Source organism: Microtus oregoni, unplaced genomic scaffold (assembly GCF_018167655.1).
Source record: "Microtus oregoni isolate MIOR12 unplaced genomic scaffold, Mior012 000000F_ref0000247, whole genome shotgun sequence".
NCBI classification, from domain to species: Eukaryota; Metazoa; Chordata; class Mammalia; order Rodentia; family Cricetidae; genus Microtus; species Microtus oregoni.
Genome location: NW_024543059.1, coordinates 66,509,819 through 66,532,536, shown reverse-complemented (window position 1 = coordinate 66,532,536; position 22,718 = coordinate 66,509,819). Strand labels below are relative to the sequence as shown.

Below are 22,718 nucleotides of genomic sequence, written 5' to 3'. Positions count from 1 at the left end.
GGAGGGAGGCAAATCCTTCGCCAGACCTCGGGAAGAGCCAGTCAGCGCCGTTTTCTTCTTCATTTCGGACAATTAGAACTGTAAAACCAAATATTTCTGTTGCTTAAGACATCCAGTTCACAGTACTTGGTGACAGCATCCTTAGAAAACCAAAAGAGAGCTGAGTGGGGTGGTCCATGCCTGAAATTCTACCAGGGGCCAGAGAACTGCCCAGACCAGCTAGGGTTACATTAGCAAGACTGTCTCAAAGACACCCAAAGAAAACAAATGAAAAGATACTGAGATATCTAGGTAGTTATGTAATACAACTTGTTCTTTTGAATCTTAACACATGCTTCATAATTAGTTACTTTTAAATTGACATATTTTAAAATTGCAAAACAATCAGTGGATTCTTTAAAATTTAAATAAAATAAGCAGGTAACATAATAGAAAAAATTAGTCAATATACCTTGGTTTTTGTTTTGATTTAACTTTATTTTATGTGCATTGGTATGAAGGTATCCGATCCCCCGGAATTGGAGTTACAGACAGTTGTGAGCTGCCACGTAGGTGCTGGGAACTGAACCTAGGTCCTCTGCGAGAGGAGCCAGTGCTCTTTACCATTGAGCCATCTCTTCAGCTCCCATTATACCTTGGTTTTACCAATTGCTTTGGTTGCAAACTATATTTATGACTTTAAGATATTATCTTCCTTTTAATAATGAAATTTGATTTCTAGCATACATGAAGCTTAATGCTTAGTTTTTCTTTGACAATTTTATGTACTTTATTAGGCAATGAACCATTTTAAGTAACAATAAAATATTAGATAATATAATAATATTAGGTGACATAATAGATTACTTTATTGAGCTCCAATATTTAACATTTTGACATTTATCGTTTACTGTATTTTTTAAAAGCTTTCTATTTTTATTAGTTAACTTTTACTCCCTGTGTCTATTTTTCTCTTGTTCCATATTTTATTTGTATTTGTGAACTTGTTGGAAAATTGAATAATTCCTTGGTTTTAGATACTCACTGTGCTACATAACTTCACTGTTTTAAAGATAGATTCAGTCATTACCATAGTACAGTGATAGGAGTTATCACTTTTCCCTCATTAATCCAGAAATAAAAGATCAGCGAGACTGCATGGTTTGTTCCAAGTTATATGGATACTAAATGGTTAGTTCACTGGGCCATGATATTATTTTTATTGAGCTATATATTTTTCTCTGCTTTTCTCACTTCCTTTCCCCCTCCCTTTCTTCCCTCTCCAATGATCTCCACACTCCCAATTTACTCAGGAGACCTTGCTTTTTCTTCTTCCCATGTAGATTAGATCCATGTATGTCTCTCTTGGGGTCCTCATTGTTGTCTAGGTTCTCTAGGGTTGTGAATTGTAGGCTGATTTTTCTTTGTTTTATCTCTTAAAGCCACTTACGAGTGAGTACATATGATATTTGTCTTTCTGGGTCTGGGTTACCTCACTCAATATGATGCTTTCTAGATCCATCCATTATTTTCAGCAGTTGGTTGTGGGGGTGGAGCACGCTGGGGATTTAACCCAGGGTCTATACATACAAGGTAAACACTCTACACTGAGCTACACTCACATAGTTTCAAGCTTTTAGCTTTAGTATTTAGTGTTCTTTCACCTAAAGTATGTTTACAATGTAATTATACTAGTTGTCCACCAATAGGCCCATTCATTAATTTGGGAGGTGGGGATGAGGCAGTCTTATGAAGCCCAGGCTGATCTTGGCTACATGGTTATGATAGCCTTGAACTTCTGCTTCACCTTCTCTACTTTCCAAGTGCTTTGATTTCAGGCACATACCAACATACCTGCCTCGCTCCACTGACCTCTAGACAGTTTCTCACTGTTAGCCCAGGTTGGCTTGAAACTCTCTGTGTCCCATACTGACCTTGAATTTGGAGCAATCCTCTTGCTTAAAGCTTCTGATAACTGGGATCACAGATGTGAGTCATTATGTCTGGCATTAACATTTGCCTTAAGTTACAGCAACCCTCACTCAAAGCTTGTTTAAACAGTAAATTTCTCATGTGCCATAATCCTAGATATATGGTGGACTTCAGGGTTCATCTCTGCAGTGGCAGGCAGATAACAGGTTTGCTTCAATTTCTAATTTATCTCTGCCCTAGGCGTTATCACCAAAAGCAGTTTATTCTTGGTTATGAGGGTGCTCCAGTGTTCAGGGATTCTATCAACACAATCTTTCCCATCACAAGTCAGATCTATTCATTAAGTCCAGACACAGCAACATCCAAAGAATGAAGAGATACTATTTTATCCTGAGGTTTATTCTCTTTTTTATTACTACTTTTATTTTTTGAGATTATAGCATATATATTTATTTTAATATTTCATCATTCTTAGAATTATAATTTCCCCAGAACTTCTTGTAAAATATTACAACTGTTTGGTCACTATATCTTGCTTCTATTCTTACTCAAATCAAATTAGTACATACCAAAAATTAATCAGACACAAAGTCTATACAACTCAGTGAGTGTCTATATAGTTAGGGTAGCCATTTAGAATGGAAGTTGTGGAGTTTCACATTGGATTTTAAACTGTCACTATTGAATATATTTTTATGCTTTTATCAACCACCAGAAAGTAAAAAATCCATGTAAGATTTAGAACTAGAAAACATTTATAGCATCATAACTCTTGTGCATTACCTGCATCCAGTCCTTCCTCATCCCCTAGTCTTTAGTCTTTCTTGTTCTGTTTTCTACATATTATACTGTATCCATGTGTACATTTGTTTACAGGTGTGCATTTATTATTGGTTAAATTCCACATATGAGCAAGAAAATATGTTTTTCCCCTTCTGATATTGTATGACCTTATTTAGCACAATACATTCTAAGTCCACTCATTTTCCTGGAAATTTTAAGATTTCATTTTTCTTTAGAGCTGAAGGGTATTTCACTTTATATGCATACACACAACACACACACACACACACACACACACACACACAAATTTTCATTAACAATTCACTTGTTGATGGACAACTAGGTTTATTCCAAGTCTTTGCTATAAAAAAATAAAGCAGCAACAAACATGGAGTTTATCTCATTTCTTACTTGCAATTTTGTTTTAAATAATAAAATGAAAACAACACAAATGATTATCACAAATCTAGCAGCACAAAATAGAACTCATTTATTACTCATAGTTTTGTGGGACAGAAGCAGAGGGGGCTTCAACTACTTTCCCCTCACAGGGTTTAAGTCAAAGTGTGGGCTGGCGTGGCCTGGGCTTCCATGGAAGAATCTGATTTCTCCTTCAACCAGGTAGACAGACGTCCACGATTCCTTGTTGACTCTCAGCTCTGAGTTACTGGAGACAGCCTGTGTTAGTCAGCAGTTGCTTGCTTTGCATCCTTCTTCCAAGTGTCTTGCCTCAGCTTCACTTTTGTGTGGTTGGATTAGTCTCAACCAACTCTTCTCTTACTTTAAGGCTAGCTGTGCCCTATAACTGACCCCAATTACCATATTCATAGCTTTAGGAGATTAGAATGGGCATCCTTGGGGTGGTGGATATATTAGGCAGGCCTAACACAGCTGCAGTTGGCTTTTGCTGAACAAGTCATCCCTGGCAAGGGAGATGAATTATTGTAATTTTCTCAGATAGTCTTCAGGGATGAAATGGAAACACTGGGGAGTAAGACACAGTGTTCATTATGTCCCACATTCTAACGCTTCCATTAAAGAATGCTGTCTTCTGAAGCGTACTCTATGTTCTTTCTTATTTTCCATAATACATTGGACATGTTGTCTAGGATATTGGTTAAATATTATCTTAAGAGGGATAAAAAAGAGACTCTGATGTTAAACCTGCTTGAGAGCAAAGTTCTGTTCCCTCATGCTATTGGGGTAAACGACCTTAAAGAGAAAAGCAGTAACTGTGTTGAGTTGACGGATGAGAGGCACATTATAATGGCCTTTGTAGAGAATTCTAGCAGCTTCAGAGAGAATACTGTTCTAGGTATTAGTTTAAGTGTTTGGCAACCGCTTTCTATGAGGAGTCTGTTTACTTAGCATGGCTGCTGAGCTGTTCACCCACAGACTCACCAGCTTTCAATGGCCTCTAACATGGCTGTAGATTTCTCTGAAGTCTCTCACCTTCTTTGCTTCCCCTCTGTCTACCATCATGCTTAGTCTAGTGGATGGGGATTAAGGGTAATCTATCCCTTTATTCATATCTAGTGTGGCTTCAAAAAAATCTTGCTCATATGGCACTGTAATTGTCCCCACTTCCATCTTCATAGGTGACCTTTCAGAGTCCGTGTCCTTTGTGCAAGATGATGACTTTCCTCAGAACAGGAGGGCTTTTTATGAGGCTAGAGTGTCTAAGAGGGGACTTATAAGCAAGGACCTAGCACTGTTGGCGGTCCCATCTGACAGCGTTCACAGTGTTCACAAATGATAACCCTTTAGGAAGGATCACATCAGAAGTCAGGGACATGGAGGGGATTGGTCCAGGTGAGGTATACATCTCATTTGGTTGATGGATTGCTTCGTGTGCCAAAAATGAAGCGTAAGAGTGATTAAACCTTCTGAACTATAAATGATTCCAAGAAAGGAGCTAATAGTGAACACATTAGACAGATCTGGGACTTTTGCTACAAACATGATATTTAAAACAAATTAAAGGTCAAATGGATGTGAAAACTGGTCGACCTCTATCATTTTCCATTATTTACGCACAATTTCTTTTTAATTTTTAAATATGAGAAAATTTAGGTCACATTTGGGTATAATTACCTTAAGCAGTGAGGCAAAAATAATTCAGACCTTTAGGCTGTTATACCTATTACCTTATTTTAAGCATTTATCAGTGGAGTCACTATCCCAATATGTCAATATTACAAAATGTGCATTTGATACAAATGAATGGTTAATAAACATTTATGCCTTAAGGCTAAATATCTATTTTCTTTGGATTATTTAAATTATTCATCTGGTTTTACAACTGACACTTTTATATTCAGAATAAGCATGCAAAACATGGGGTATAGGAAATACATTATCAATAACTTTAAAAAATTAAATTTACTTTATTACTTTTATTTATTTTTTAAGTTAAAAATCAGATTTATTTTATTTTTATGTGTATGAGTGCCTTGCATGCATATTTGTCTATATATACACCAAGTGTATGCATGGTGCCTGCAGAGGTCAGAAGAGGGTGTCAAAACCACTAGAAACAGAATTATGGATGGTTGTGGTCTGCCATATGGGAACTGCGAACGAAACCTGAGTTCTCTGCAAAACAGCAGTGCTCTTAACCACTGAGCAATCTCTCCAGTCCCTAGCTTTAAAAAATTGTATTAGAAATAAGACAGTATTTACTTTTACCTGATAAGCATAAGTCCCATGAGAACAATATGAACACGTTTTAGAATCATATTCTCTGTACTGCCTTCTCAACTTCCCAATTTTTTTTTTTTATCATTTCTAGTTGGAAAATCTCTGCAGCAGAGAATATTATCTCCTGTTAGCATGACCTAACCCAGTAGCTTTGTTGACTTTGTTTTAGACTGAATTTCTTCGGCATCATTTAAGTGAGGCTCAGGGACTTGCCAAAACCAGCATTTGACCATCCATGCATTTACTTGCTCCCAAAGCCACAGCTGGCCTTGAGATTTTGCAAGTGTCTGAAGATACAGCTGATGGACTGCACCATTGCTTTCTGTACCTTCTGGCTCTGGCCATGGTGAGCCAGTGTGGAAATCAGAGAGGCCACATGGATGGGCTGGTTGATCAGAAAGCTTTTGTTGTTGTTGTTCTTTTTGAGACAAGGGTTTATGTGTCCTTTGGCCTCAATAGCTTACAAAATTGTTACATGAATCAATTGCTTAAATGTAATTATAAATCTAAATTAGTTTATGTGGACTTAATAGGAATGTGAATATCTTATTAGCCTAAATTGGTGAAATTCTGCCATCTAGTGCTCTGTACTAAAATAATCCTCGTAGGGTTTAAAAAGTGTTTTAGTTTATAGAATATTAAATGTTCACAGTAAATCTAGAAATTTACCTGTCTGATGTCTAATGTAAATTTGGGGCATGGTTAATTTTAGTGGGTGATGTTCTTCTTTATTTGCAAGTTTTCTATGATAAAGTTTATGAAGTTAAAGAAAGAAAAAAGTACAAGCACAAAATGAAAACACTTAGGACAAATTTCTGGAAGAGTATATTCTAGTCCCTAGGAGCCAGTGTGTTCATTCCGGGTATTTCAAAGACTTGCTTTATCTATCACGACCTATTTTGTGAATTGCATTCATATAAAGCAGAGCAAAGGTTTGTAGGTGAGACTATGAAGAAAGACCCTGAGGTAATGAAATTCTTGGTGGCTGATGATGGGTAGGAAAGAGGATAGCTGGGAGGTGAAAGTCTCTTGACCTCCGTGCCTTTCACCAGGCTGCCACATGGCTACACCGGCCATTTTCTGAGAGCTCTCGGAGTCAGTTTCGCCTGTGTTTTGTAGGAGGAAAACAGTTAGTTGATCGCATTAGGAGAAAGAATAAGAAAGTGAGGACACTGACAAAACTTTTAGCTTATTGTTCTAGCAGCTAAACTCGATGGACATAAAGCTTTGGGGCTTGTGTAAATTTGGAACTGTGTAATTACTTTGGGAAACTCAGTTTTCATTTTTTTTTTTAAACAGGTCAGCCAGGTGTAGTGGCCCATGCTGCTAGTCTTAGTATTCCAGAGGCAGGTGGATCTCTAGGTTCCAGACTACCCTGGTCTACACAGTGAGTTCCAGGTCAGTCAGATCTACAGAGAGAGATTGTCTCAATCCCCTCCCCCGAAAGCCCCCAAACAAACAAACAAACATCCTAACAAACAAAAAGGTTTTAAAAAATACACTAACAAACCCTAAAATTCGCTAACAAACAAAAAGAAAAATCCTGTAGGTTGAAGCAAAACCAGGTAAATTTTGGTATAAGACAGTTGTGCAGAAGTACCAACTTCCTTGCAAAATGTTCAATTGTTTTTAAGTAACAAACTGTATTTAAAAAGTGCAACTACCTAGACATATGCACAAGACATCTGAGCATCATCTATGCTCAGTATTGGGCCTATTTGTATCTAGTAGCTTCCACTGAAAGAGCCGTCATACGCTCTTCATGGCTTCTTATTAGTTTCTTACCATTGAATTGCTATTTAACTCACACTTTTAGAATTTGCACCAACAATTGTCTGTGAATGTCTATGGATCTATGAAATATTTTGCATGCTTGTTGATATTAGATGATCAACACACTCCTGTTAATGTTGGGATTTGTTTGAATTTTTTTTTCTCTACTCAGGTAAAAGGCATGTTGCCATATCCTTTATGTTACAGCTGTGATGAGAAAGTACACGTCATCACATGGTTGGGAGATTTTCCAAATTATGCAAACAACACAAAGTAGTTATTTCTCTTTGTAATAAAAGTTTCTGTTTGTAATGGCAGTTAACCATTTATGTGTATTAAGTGTGTCCAAATTGTTGTGCAGTGATCCCCAGTGAAAGACCCTCAGAGAGGACCTTTTTCTCCAATGAAGTCCCCAGAACCAGGACACTCCGAGTCCAGACCACAGGATGCAATTAGCAAGAGGTTTATCGAGTAAACACAGGTACCTGCAGGCAGCAAGTCTTTCGGAGGACTTGCGCGCCTGCCAACTGGAGAGCGGGCTTTTTATAGGGAAGAGCAAAAAGCAAGTTTACAGAAGCAAAAGCATGGTTATCGGTCGATCGGAATGAGGCGGGGTGTCAGCAAAAAGCAAGTTTACAGAAGCAAAAGCGTGGTTATCGGAATGAGGCGGGGGGGGGGGGGGCATGACTGTTCCTATCTAAACCTGCTTTGTTGATGTCCTATCTTATTGACATCCTGCCCTGCAGTCTTCCTATCTCATAGACATCCTGCTCTCTCAAGCACGTGGGATGTTCTTACGAGAGCAGGCTGGCTGCTGATCCAGAGAATTTTTTTTTAAAGCAAACAGGACGTTCCCCTGGGAGCATGCTAGCTGCGGGTTTTGAGGAGGGGGTCTGTAGGGTCTTTCACCATAAGATAATTATCTTACACAACTGAAACTTCTTAATCCTTAAGTAATTCTCAGTTTTACCCTCTCTAAGTCCTGGCAACCATTGCTACACTTTGCTGTTTCCATGGACTCGAGTAGTATAGATTATCTCATGTAAGTAATACCATATATATTTTTGAGAATGGCTTACTCACACAACATGTTCAAGATTCAACCAAGATTTCCTTCCTAATAGTACTTAACATGATTATTTTTAAAATAGATTATAATCAGAGGATTTATTTAATTAGTGAGGATCATAAACTGATTGAATATGCTGCACATATGCAACGGAAAGAAACAGGTACTAATATTTACAAACAGTCCTTAGGAAGCCAGTGATCAGGCTGTTGTCTCTGCTTTGATTTCCAAGCTAGTTTTTCACAGGCAGCTAGAAGAGTCAGCTATTTCTCTCAGCAGATGACTTATTACAAATGTCGACTTTAGTCGAAGTTAGCGAGAGAAACATTGCATCTGCATTTTCCAAGGTTCTGCAGACTGCACAAATTTCACTTCACCAATTTCTTCATGACTTAGATATCCCTCTCATGATCCTAAACCTCTCCAACTACCTCTCCACATTGCTCCCCATTTAGGGGCACATGTGGCTGTGCCTCCAATTAGTGTTCACTCCACGGGGCTTTTAGCGTTTGACTTCAATCTCACAGTATTCTTTAAAACATACTATGCTACACACTATGGGAACAAAAAAACAGTGCTTTCTAGAACTTCACATGAATAGATGAAAAGCAGCAGGAGGGCATTTCCAAACCCTGAACAAATGCAGAGGTCTGGGACTAATTTGTGTGGGTGGGGAATAGTGGAAGACTCAGGGAGAGAAAGGTAAATAGGATTGTCTCAACAGTCAGTGCTAACTTTATTCAAAGTAAGCCATAGGAAATTTCCAAGCAGGGGAGTGCTATTCTGCAAACTCTATTCAGGAAGATTAACCTAGTTGTACTGTGTGGGATAAGCTGTAGCAGAGAGGCTGGAGGGAGGCATTCCATTTGAGATATTAGAAAAAACCAACAGGGTCGAGAGCATCAACAAATTGAAAGCGAGGCTGGGGTGAGGAGGTGGATTTCAGAGAGTTCGCAGAGGTGGGATTTGAAAGAACTTGGCAGTTGTTTGGATGCGGGGGGGAGAAGTCATCTAAGAGCTTTGCAGCCTTTTCTATGGGGTGAAGTTTTTTCTTTTGGACAGAAATAGGAAATGAGAGGAGGATCAGGCTTTCTAGAGAGGAAGAAGAATTTAAGATGTAAGTCTGGGCATAGTCCACTAGAAGTGGTGGTGGGACACATACATTAGGTATTATACAAACACCTTAATATACATGTATCTCAAAGCATATATGAATTATGAATAATAATAAAATATGACAGAAGAACAAAAAAAGGTATAGAAGAAAGAAAAGACACAGAGACATGAAGAATCCTTGAGAGGGAGAAGAGCATACTTTTGTTTTTCTTGCCTGCTATCTGTAGCAGCTGAGACTATAGCAAGTCATCTTTGGACCATGAAATGTTGATGTTAAGAATGGGAGTCACCCATCAAGGTATAGAGAACACTGTGATTGAGTATGGTTTGCTCTGAGAGCGGAGCACAGGTAGGACCGTGTGCCTTTTAATGCCACGACACTAGGCTATGGACTCAGACTGGCTTTGAAACCACCTCCAGTATTCAGTAATATGTGATGTACTGGCCAATAAATTTAATGGCTGTAAGCTTCAGTATGGAATGAAGTAATTGGTAGAATTTGATCCATCGGTGTGGCAGAAGTGAGTTCTTCCTGGCAGTGCTCATACTCTGCTTGGCCCACAGCAGATGCTCTGTAAGCAAAAGTGAAAATAGGACAAGCAATTTCTCAAACACATTTCCTGAAGTGTAGAGAGTAAAATTTTATATTAAACAAAACACGTAGAGTATATTTTGAAATCTTTGAAACACTAATCATCTTTTGAACATATATTACTTATTTAGTTTAGTGTAAATTAAAATAATTTATTATTATTATTATTTTTTACAAAAAAGTAAAGCAATGGAAAACTAAAGTCACAATGAGTTGAGAAATTTAGTTTTTTTTTTTGCTTTATCCGCTCCCTCCTTTTCTTTTTTTTTCTTTCTTTTTTTTTAAATTTATTTATTTATTAAGGATTTCTGCCTCGTCCCCACAACCGCTTCCCATTTCCCTCCCCCTCCCCCGATCAAGTCCCCCTCCCTCATCTGCTCGAAGAGCAATCAGGGTTCCCTGACCTGTGGGAAGCCCAAGGACTGCCCACCTCTATCCAGGTCTCGTAAGGTGAGCATCCAAACTGCCTAGGCTCCCACAAAGCCAGTACGTGCAACCTACCCCTGGATCCAGAAATACCACTCTTGGGAATATACCCAAGAGAGGCCCTATCATAAAACAAAAGTATATGCTCAACTATGTTCATGGCAGCATTGTTTGTAATAGCCAGAACCTGGAAACAACCTAGATGCCCTTCAACGGAAGAATGGATGAAGAAAGTATGGAATATATACATATTAGAGTATTACTCAGCAGTAAAAAACAAGGACTTCTTGAATTTTGCATACAAATGGATGGAAATAGAAAACACTATCCTGAGTGAGGTAAGCCAGACCCAAAAAGAGGAACATGGGATGTACTCACTCATATTTGGTTTCTAGCCATAAATAAAGGACATTGAGCTTATAATTCATGTTCCTAGAGAAGCTAAATAAGAAGGTGAATCCAAAGACAAACACATAGGCATCCTCATGAATATTAACCTTCATCAGGCGATGAAAGGAGACAAAGACAGAGACCCACATGGGAGCACCAGACAGAAATCTCAAGGTCCAAATCAGGAGCAGAAGGAGACGGAGCACGAGCAAGGAACTCAGGACCACGAGGGGTGCACCCACACAGTGAGAAATTTAGTTTTAAGCTTGATGTGGTGGCATATGTCTGCAATCCCTGAATGTGGAAGGCTGAGGAAGAAGTGTTCAAAGTTGAGGCCAGTCTTAACTATACGTCAATACCAAGCCTCAAAATCAAAACAAAACAACAAAAAGATGAAATTATTTTCAAAATCATTTTGGCGTATTATATTATAAGGTATTCATTGGCTATTTAAGGCAGAATTCTCAGCTTTCCTTTGACTCTCAATAGAGCATACTAGTTACTTAATCATCAAAATTCTATATAGAAAAATTGTAGCTCTTCACTGCATATTTGATAAATAATAAAACTGATTTTCTGAAGTTTGCTATTTAGCAAAATTCTGTTTTGGTTTTTAAATTTAAAAAGTATTATTTTAAATATTAAGTCTATGAGTGTTTTTCCTACAATTTTGTCTGTATACTATAGGCGTACCTGGTGTTCACAGAAGCTTAGAAGAGGGACAGAATCCCCCTAGAACTGGAGTTAGCAGTGGCTGTGAGCCTCCATGTGGGTCCTGCAATTCTTAAGAGCAGCCAGTGCTTTTAACTGCTGAGGTATCTCTGATGCTCCTGCCTTTTGTTTCCTTGAGAGGGTTCTCTCACCATGTAGCCCTTGTTGACCTGGAACTCACAAAAGTCAACCTCTGTCTCCTGAGACCTGGGACTGAAAGTGCTTGATACTATAGCTGTACAAAGTTTCACTAATAATTTTATTCTGGAAGGACCTAGTAGGTAGAAATGGTAGGGACATAAGTTCTGAGATCAGATATTCTTTAGTTCAAACAGCTCCTACTAATACTGTGGAAATAGTTAACTAGAGTATTGCTAATTAGCGTTAAACATCTTTGTTTCAGGCACTTTGAAATGCTAGACCCAAATATTTATTTTGTACTTATGGATAATCATAATTAACATGTTTTTAAAAAGTAGCACACTCAACCTGGATTGTTCAAGAAACACCATGAGAGATTATAAAAAATATTTACTTTTCTTATCTAAAAGTATTTTCCAGTCCTCAAATATTGCAGTTATCTGAAAAGAAACTTTTGGCTGGGAAAAAATAGAGAAGACCAGCCACAATAATCAAGAAAACATATTTCTATGTTAAAATTAAGACTTACAAGAATGCAGAATTCTTGGAGATCAAGTATTTCAAAATTATTAAGGGTCTAGAAGTCCTGCTATTGATCACTCATTCCTCTGAAGACCCTGAGGAAGACCATTCACCCAGGAGACAGGCCAGGGAGAGAAACCCTGTATACCAAGCTGGTACTTGAGAACAGAGTCCTTTTTACAGGTTTGTGAAAGAGCTTGAGGGGATGCCACCCCCAGGAATTTATCTAAATTAGGTTAGGCTCAATGTTCAAAGCTTTGAACATAGAGTTCAAAGTCAGACAGACAGGAGGCAGATAAAGTGCTACCACATCTATTACTAATCTAGCCTAAATCTATTCAAGAACAGGGTAAATTTACATCATTAAAGACAAGAGCCAAGGAAGATAAGACTGTACCCCTTTGTTTACAGAAACTATGGCCTGTGAATCATCTCCCAGAAAGATGTTTAACTACCAGGTCCCTGAAATGACCCTTGTTTTCCCAAGACTCTCAGCAAGGCCACAAAGAAAGCAGGCTGAGGTGAGAACACTAAGGGCTATCTAGAGAGTAACTGAATCCCCCTCATGCATCATGGGAACAGCGGCCAACTAGGTTATCTTCAGAGGAAACCTGCCTCCTGCACATAGGTTTATTCAGCAATTCCTTGGCATGGTGGTCATGCAAGGACACAACAAACCAGGAAGCCAGTGAAATCATTGCTTATGCGGTCTGACTTACAACATCCCTTCCTGGTGTTAATTTGGGGCAACAAAAAGCACTGTGAACACAAATACTCTTGGTGCAGCTGGCCACAATTGCACAGAACCCCTCTTTGCAGTTGGTGAAAAAGGAACACTCAGCTGAGGCAGAGAGGTGCTGTGTGCTGTGATACGGTCCTCTGTACACTCACTGTGAGTACAGTTACTCTCTCCCCTGCTACCATCCCTGTGGTAGGTTTCAATAACTCCTTATCTGACTTACAGTCTGTGTATTTTCCTCAGTTTCTGGCTAAGTGACAGGCTACCCCACTGCTCCAGCACAACCGGGCTGAGGATGCTACACTCTGCTATGAACTTGCTGCCTGGGTTGACACACTGGTTTGGGTCATCAGGAGCAAATGATGCACGAGGACTGTCCAACAGGAGGTTAAAGGAAATACCACCTTCCATGATGCAGATTTTCTTCTTTTCATCTGTGACTCTTCCTACTATGTCACGGTAAATTCATTCTAGATTTTCCGATTGAGATCTTGCTGTAGACTGGATTATGAGGCTAACATAACATTGAGAGAACTATTACAGGTTTTGTAAGAATGTAGGAAGCACTAAAGTCAATGAGAGAGTTTAACAATTCACTACAAAGAAGGTTCCCAAATAGTCTGTGTATCTTGCTTGCCACTTCTTGTATCATTCATGTCCTTCCCAACTAGAGAACACCCAGGGACGCGAACTTTAGTTATATTTGTATCCTGGTTAACTTAAGAGAGTAAGAGAATTATACACTTGCCAATAAGCACTTTTCACGTAAGTAAATGTTTGATGGATGACAGGAGACTCATCCTTAGGAAACACACACTTTTGTGGAGATCACTGTATCAGAGATGGTGAGATAAATCCAGGGTATAATGTACAGAACTAAGTAGCAAACCAAGTACTACAGAATTTAAAAGTCAAGATTTATATTAGGGACAGACTAAGGAAAGACACTAAGACAAACTAAGGCATGGACTGCCCAAACCTTTAGGGATGCTAAGAGACTGCAAGTTTCTTAATGGAAAAACAGGCAAATCGATAGGGGTGGATTCCGATACTTTCCATACGCCTTTTGCAAAAGCCAGGCTCCTGTTGCTGAAGGTTAAGAGGCTCAAGGAGAGTGACTTGGGCTTCTTCAATGCCTTCACTGTTCAGCAACGCTGCCATTCATAGGTACCCAACACCAGAAGCATTCTCAGCCCCTGCAGTTGCCTCGCTTCAGTTGGTGAACTTTCCCTTTACTCTTGCTTGTTGTCACCCCCAACCCTCCCCGCTCCGGGGTTTCCTTTAGAAGTTTTGATTGCAGGCAGATTACGACTGGGGGTGACTTTGTTCCTTGGATGCACGTGTAGCAGCCGTGAAGGGCGACCTTGCTGACCCCCAAGCCCTGTTTCAGGTTCCCGATCTTTCCTAATTTTTTTACCTCTTAGTCTTTCCAGTCACCAATATTTATAGGGAAGAGCAACTAAAGGTTTAATTAATTCTCCTCCTTCTAACGCCTTTCTAGTACTTTCCTGCGCAGTGAAAGAAGGAAACGACCTCGCAGATGAGCAAAGCCTCAGAGACAGGTGCAGTGTCTCCCGGCTCGGTGCAAAGCCTACTGGGAAGGAAGTCAGGCGGGCTCTGGGGCTCCGAGCGCTCCGCCGGAAACGCTCCGAGGGCTGGGCCGGAAACGCACGTTCCTGTCAGACTCCCGCCGCTTTCGCGCTTCGAAGGCTTCCGGGAGGCGAGGAGTAGGCGGAACCAGAACCGGAAGCTCTCAGACTAAGTCCCTTCCCTAGAGCGGCGCCCCATACTGAGTGGAAGTGGCGCTGGCCAGGCGGCAGGGGCAGTGACCGCTGTCCGCGCCGGAGGACCCGGGGGAGAGCACGCGGCTCGCACGCTCGCTCCCGGGTACCCTGAGCCTCAGATTCCTCCGCGCCCGCCTAGGCTCCCCCCGAGCCCCGCTCCTCATCGCCATGTATGATCGTGCTCCCCGCTTGCTCAGGTTGGCCCAAGGTGGCAGCACCGAGGAGCACGTGGGGCCTGGGTCCTACCAGGTACCGTTCCCTAAGCCGCCGGCCACAGGTAAGATGCTAAGGCCAGCGTCCTGCGACAGGCGTCCTGCCTGCAGCCTGCCCCTGGGAGTTAAACACAGGGCCAAAGGACCGCTCTTCAGACGTGTAACAAAGCACAAAGTAGGCAGGGAAAACACTAGAGCTAGGATTAGGATTCCCTGGCACGGTTGACTATGTATAAAATCCAAGTCTTCTGCCCAGTGTAGGCTTATGGTTGTCACACACCTTAATTAGATTTATTTACTACCATATAACTTTCTCACATTGCTAATTTTTATTATCACTTAACAGATAGTCTCATTCTCCGGTCATCCCACAGTGACATTATCTGACCATCCCCTGCTTCATACTTACCGAGAACCTCTTTGTACATTTTATGAAAAGTTTTATTCTTGAGAGCTGGCCTAGGGATTGATAAGTAGTTATTTGGTTTCTCTTCTAATTATTTTTCAGTTCATGAATTGGGCTTAACTTGTACTAAATATTTCTAATTGGCTTTCTGCTTTTAAAAATTTAATACCATATAAATTCCAGTGTTTTTTTTTAAACCTGCATTTTCAATAGATATAAAATGCCATTTTTCCCCCTTAATAGTCCAGGAATTAAGTATTCTGTTTACATCCCTGCTCAGATTATGGTTAGTTGAAGTTTGTCTGGATATGGTAAAATTTGTCATCTGTATTTCAGATCTCAAATTTTACTGCTTTTTTTTGCATCTGTCCTCCATATTTATGGAACATATGCCAAATACAGTTGAGATGTTATAAGCATTTATTCCCCAACATCTTAGTATTTACCCATAATGGGCACACCTGTGATGCTTTTATAGTCTTTATTTTGATACTCATCGTTTTAAAAAATATATATTATTTGAAAAACAAAATTGCTGTATCCCAGGTCCCGGTAACAACATCAACGTTAATTGTCCATACTTGGAGGGAAGTGTGAAGATTAAGAAATGGCAGGAAGAAAAATTAAAGATACAAAAGAATAGACAGAGACACAGGGTAAAGTCAGGAAGGTAACTCAGTAAATGCTGTTCCTGCCTATGTTTGTTTCTCCTGAGCTTTAAATGCCTCAATCCAAAAAAACAGGGAAGAAAAAAGACTTCCTTGCCAAAATACAAGGAACAAACAAAGTAATCACCTTCTCAAAGACCACAGCATCAAGTAACTTCCTGTCAATAACTTTGAAGGGGCAAGAATAGGCCTGAACACTCAGACCTTTAGTCCAGGTGGAAACAAACCACATCTGTGGATTCTGACACAAAAAACGTACTTTCATAACACTGGGCTTAAAAATCTGGACTCTTCAATGGCAATAGAATTCTTTATGTTCTCATCTTGGGTTTGGTGTTCCATTTAATCCCACCTTTCCAAAGATCTGGACATTGCTTCTACTCTTGGCTACAGTTCAGCAATTCTAACTTGATAATCTTAAGATCATTCTGTCACTTTTGTGCCTCTGTACCTGCTAATACTTGTGTCTAATATATTCTGTGTTCCTCTGTCACCTGGCTTGTTCCTATTTATTCTTGATATTCATTTGAAATAAAATTCTAACTTTTTCCCCTTCTGACTTATGGTGACTTCTTTTGGGTAGCAGTTTGATTCTGTAATTACTGTTAATATATGTGAATGTCCCACTAAACTGTGAACTACTTGAGAGCAGTAATCATGATATTTACTGCCTTGTAATAAAGTATAAACTAATAAACCACATACACATTCCTATGAGGTGGGTGAGAAGGCTCAGTGGGTAAAGACACCTGCTGCAAAGTCTGATGGCTTACGTTTGGTAACTGACTCCCACAATTGTCATCCACATGTCTACACACACACACACATACACACACACACACACACACACACACACATCAAACAAACAAAACAAGGACTAGCAACAAGTCCCCTATACTAACTTAAAGGATTATATTATTCACCTTTCACATAAACTAAAAAATTCTGTGCTTGGGAACTCTCAGGAGAGGGTGTGTGTGTGTGTGTGTGCGCGCGCGCACGCATGCACTACTCAGAACAGCATGTTTCTAATTGATGGAACGGTGTTTCTGCCCATTTCTGTGCTCAGTTCCTTGGCAAGACAGTTTTTAAACAGCTACCATGCTCCTTCATGCCTCTCTATATTAGATTTCTTACTGGATCGGGCAGATCTGTACATTCTTATGTAAATGAAAGATCAGGTATATGCTAAGAGCTGATGTAGGAAGGGTAGATGTTTGGACTTTGTATAACTTAATTATTATAGCAAGCCTCGCAAGAGCAACAGGTTTTGTAGCATTAGGTGAAGTTATTCTCAACCTGTTTTATCTCCTTTTTATCTTGTTTGGCTAGACCTCCAGTATAGTAACTCCACATTTTCCTCAACAAATTCTGTTTAATATACTAAATATTTTAGTCATTTGATCAAGAATAACCTATCCAGGATTTGCATCCTAATGGAGCAGGACTGAACTGCTGCACTTTTATGACTGGGAAAGAAAATAGATATTGAAATTCTTCATAAAGCAAGAGCTGTGCCTTGTTTTCTCACAACTAATATGAGAAGGAAGCATATCTTCCCAAAGCAAAGTTTCCCTAGAAACTGTTATATTAGTCTAAAAGAAGCTACCAGCCAAAAATATGTCTATTGTAGTACGGCTTTAGGAATATTTCATTGCTTTTTAAATGCACTTATAAAATTAAAAGCTTCCAACATTAGCTCCATGTTGGTTGTCTATAAAGATTATATATTTGCTGTCTAAGATGGACAACCTCTTCTAAATGTTTTCTTTTATAGATTTCTTCTTTGAGAGGGAGGAGATTGTTTGTGGTTCTATTGATGGCCCCGTATGTGCATGCAAACAAGGATGATTTTACTATACCATCTAATCCTAATGTAGAGACTCCACAGCAGAGAGTGCAGTTGATATATAGGTTTAAATAATTATTACTTTGTAATTGTTGTACAGATGGATGTTTTCCCAGATGAGTGCCTGCTTCAATGAGCTAGTTGTTTTGTTTGTGAAGAATGCCTGTTGCTTTGGGACTGTCATTGTGACTACATATCTTTTCTTCACATACTGGACATCTTTTTCCAAATGGATTTTTATTGCTTTGTGCCAGTTTGATTTATCTTTTGTTGTTGGCACATCAAACTCAATATATCCCAAACTGAATTCATTCCTTTCAAATCTCTTCTCCTTCTATGTTCTTAATTTCTCCTTTCTGTCAGTTTGATTTATCATTTAAAATTGGTTCTTCATATGTCATTTAACTGTACACCCTGAACCAAACTCTACTAATGTGAATTTCCTAGAACGCTCTCCTATATTTTATACCTTAGTTATTGGCAGCACAGATAATAATATAATTGTTTCTTTATCTAACTTATTTACTTGAAACTCGATTTTTATCTTATTACTGTACTTTCATTATCATGCATGCTTATGATATACATGATAAAATACTCAGTGTTTTGAATGACCAACTAAATGTGTAATGTATAATACCAGTTATTTATTGTTGATTGTGCAGAATATTATGATATGGTGATCCATCATCCTGGCTTTATGGAACTTTCTAGTTTTAGCACTCTCAGTTCCATGTTTGGAGAAAACTAGGACAGTCGGAAATTCTGTGAAACATGTAAACATTAGTACAAAGCTACAAATAAAACAGAGGAGAACCTTTCTTGGTGGAAATTATGATTACAACTTTTTGGTTTTGTGTGTTTTCTTGTATTCATAACTCCATCTGTGCTCCAGCTCATTATCAGAAAAGTCTGTGTGATTAATGTTGAATAACTTCAATGAAGATTTAATGAATACCAGCTTTCTTTTTCATTGCTCATTTTTATATACATAGTTTTAAACCACACATATTTCTGTATACCCTAACATCGATTAATATGAATAATGGGGACATTATGAAGTCCTGTTTCTCTTCTTATAATGAATTTATTAGGTTACCCAAATTTGTGTCATACCACGATTGCTTGTCCAGTGAAATTTATTAGGCAATCAGGAGATATTTACTGAACACTGTGTGCCAAAGTATTATCAATAACTTGTTGTCAATTTGTTTTAAATTCTCTAATTTTTTTTGTGATGTGATTGAACCTAGGACCTTGTGCATTCTAGATAAGTATTCTATCACTGAGATACATTTTTAGCAGGTCTATAACTTTATATGTATATTTTAAAAAAGACAGTATTTGCCATTTTAAATTACAAAGCCTTGGTCTTCTATAGATAAACTGTTTAATCAGCTAGGTCACTTGTAATTAGAAGAGAAGAAAGCTGATGAAATGGCGCAGTGGCTAAGGCACTTGCTGTCCTTGTTTTTATCCTCAGCGCCAGCCACAATCCACCACAGTAGTGTGGTCCTGTAACCTTAGTGCAGCGCTAGGGTGGGGCTGGGGGCTGGGGTGACAGACTCACTGACAAGCTAGTTTTGTCAAACTTTGGAGATGTCTAGGTTCATTGAGAGACCCTGCTTCAACAAGGAAGCTGGAAAGTGGTGGACAGACACACCTCATACTAACCTCTGGCCCCATGCACTCATGCACAAGTCCACACACCTGGACAGACATGCACACGATGGTAATTCTTACGCACATACATAAGAAAAGAGAATTTTCTGTTTTTCTCTTGTTCAAGATGTTCATTCCTATAGGGTCTTATATTTAGTGGATTTTGATAAAAATTGTGATCCTACATGAGAATTTAAAAAATGTTATAACTTGTGCAAATAACTATTCATTCTGAAAATATAGTCTTAATCCTTAGGGTACTCAATGATTATGTATATTCTGAGTATATTTTCTCAGAACTCTTTCTTATCTAATACTATGCGTCAGTGGTGATTTTTTTTTTTATAGGTGGCTATGCACCATTTCTTTCTCTGAGTTCCAGAAAAACTGCTGATGTGTTTGCCTCTGACACTGGAAAAGCTGCTCCAGGTCCAGCAGACTACAGTGTATCACAAGCACAGGTGTGTTTACGATGTTATTGGCTGAGATAATGACAACCATGTTTTCTTAACGAGATGCACACATCCATAACCCCAGTACAGCAAGTTCTAGGCTAACCAAGGCTTAACAGTGGCACACATTTACAACCCAAGCATTATAATTCAAGGCTAATCTCAGGCAAAAAAACAATTAAAATCATTATACAAAAATCCCCACCAAAAACTATAAGAACAAACCCATATTTCTTGTATCAATAATATAAAGTGCCACTTGTATTTTATTCTCCCCTCATATATTCCTCTTTGATGAAATCTCTTTTTATAATTCAAATAATAGAAAGTAAATGCATTTGACATTGATTGCCCATGTGTTCTTAATTATTCTATATATGCTATGATACAAAACATGGTTGTATATTTTAGTGGTCCATAAGAATGGCAGAATTGGATTTTTGAATGAGTTTTAAAATCTGAGAATTGTAAAAATGGTCATGATATGTAGGCAGCAGAAGTATGCTTTTTGTGCTGTATTTTAATATTGCTATGTCTCACTTGTTTCATGTTTTTGTATAGCCTCATAGGTCTGTGGCTAAAATAATTTAAATGGTACTATTAATACTCAGAAATAATGTATATTCTGAAGATCCTGCTGTATTTTCTTACAATGAATACAGTTTTATAACATTTGGAATTCTACTGGAATGAACTTGCCATTAGTCTGCTGGTAATTTTTTGGTTCTGGAGAATCCAGAGCTGTAGTATGACAAGCCATGGAAGATCCTTTCTAGTATGTTCTATGAATAAGCAGTTCTTAAGACTAATATGAGCAGAAAGCTGTCATCTAATAAGCCTGTATAAAGTTCTCTGTAAATAACCAATATGTGATACTGTTGCTGCATTGAAATGCCATGACAGGAAACAACTTGGGGAGGAAAGGATTTACTTGATTGACACCTAAACACCAGTGTTCATCACTGAAGGAAGTCAGGGATCAAAAGCTAATGCTTGGAAGAGTGCTGCTCCCTCATGGTTTACTCTGCCTGCATTCTTAGAGAATCCAGGGCCACCATCCTAGGGGTATTCCCTCCCACCATGAACTGGGTCCTCCTGTATCAATCACTAATTAAGAAAATGTCCAAGAATTTCCTTCTTCTCAGCTTTTGTCAAGTTCACATAAAACTATCTAGCACAATTGACTCCTTAGCAACTGACATACAAACATATCACCGTTAGGTCACACCTTTTTTTTCTTGTTCTCTCCCAAAGTCATGCATTAACATCAGTATCACATTGTATATTGTTTTGAAAACTTACCAAGTCTCAGTCTTTACAAATCCAAACACTTTTAAATTATTCTCTTTAAAAATCTAAAGTCTCTATAAAACCCCAAACTCCCCTTAAAATTTCAATGTCTTGTAACTGTGGTTTCTTGTAAAATCAAAATCAGTTAAATAATTGTTTCAAGAGGGAAGAACACGGGCCCAGTCATAATACGAACAAAGCAAAACCAGAGTCCAACAGTGTAAATCTCAGTATTCGACTTCTGGGATCCAAAACCAGAGTCCAACAGTGTAAATCTCAGTATTCGACTTCTGGGATCCAAAACCAGAGTCCAACAGTGTAAATCTCAGTATTCAACTTCTGGAATCCAAAACAATGCTTTGGACTTCTCCAAAGGGCCCAAATCACTTCTCTGGTCCCACCCTCTACAACCTACACAGCTTGTCTCCTAGACTCAGCCTGGCTTTACACCATAGGCAATGCTGTCCTTGGTGTCCATCCCGTGGCCCTGAAGTCTCCAGAATATCGGGGTCTTCTGCTGCAATTGGGCAGCACATTCACTAAAACAAAATATCACAACATTTTCCTCTTTTTGTCTAAAATAAAAAAGAGGACTATAATTAATATAAGAAAAACTATATACAATAAGTACATATATAACTAATTATATATGATAACTATATGCAATGTATACAGGCAATGAGTATAGCAACAATGTCTAGTCCATTTGCATTTGACAATTTCAGAGGAAAATACTCCATTATCTATCCTGTCTTGGTGAGTCCAAAGTGTAGTGATATTTTGTTTGTTTTAACTAATCAAGCTTTCTGAAGATAAGAGTGCAGAGCTAAATCACTAGAGGCCAGGCAGTGGTAGCACACACCTTTAATCCCAGGACTCAGGAATCAGATGGTTAGTTCAAGGCCATCCAGACTACACAAAATTGATACAGTCTAAAATAGAAAACAGAGTTCATACAAAGATAATTCCAGCACTTGGGATCATATGCCTTTAATCCCAGCACTAGGGAGTTGGAGACAGGAGTGATGTGGCTGGGCAGAGAGGAATATAAGATAGAAGGAGACAGGAGTTCAATGCAGTCTGAGGACCAGTGCAGTCTGAGGACGCAGTCTGAGGACAGGATCACCCCTTTGGTCTGAGCATGGGTAGAAGTAAGAACTCTAATGACTGGTACTCTGCTACTCTGATCTTTAGCATTGACATCTATATCTAACTCTGGGTTTTTATTATAAATACCAATTAGAATTCATGCTAATGAATTCTGGCGCACAACTTTTGGGGTACACATTCATGAGAAAGCCCTTTTCCTGTGGCTTTGCAGCCACTCGCAAAGGCTGAAGGCACACGCAGCCAGAGTTCTTGCTTTACTGGCTAGGTTTCCCTTTCTTCTCTCCTAGTAGACTACTCTCTATTCTAAATTGCATTACCAACTCAACTCAAAATTATGTTTTTATGTCTCTCAACTTTATACATTATGTTTTTTAAGTGAATTTATTTTCTGCATCTAGTAAACAAGAAAAAC

The 22,718-nt window shown here is 38.8% G+C and overlaps 1 protein-coding gene across 1 annotated transcript in view; it reads left to right on the top strand.

The window, feature by feature from the left end:
• Positions 1–14,825: 14,825 nt before the first annotated feature.
• Positions 14,826–22,718, top strand: part of Stpg2 (sperm tail PG-rich repeat containing 2) — a 355,873-nt gene continuing 347,980 nt past the window's right edge. Inside the window, exons 1-2 of the mRNA XM_041659514.1 lie at positions 14,826–14,934; positions 19,803–19,915. Coding sequence (XP_041515448.1) covers positions 14,826–14,934; positions 19,803–19,915 — 222 coding nt within the window. The remainder of the gene's footprint in view (positions 14,935–19,802; positions 19,916–22,718) is intronic.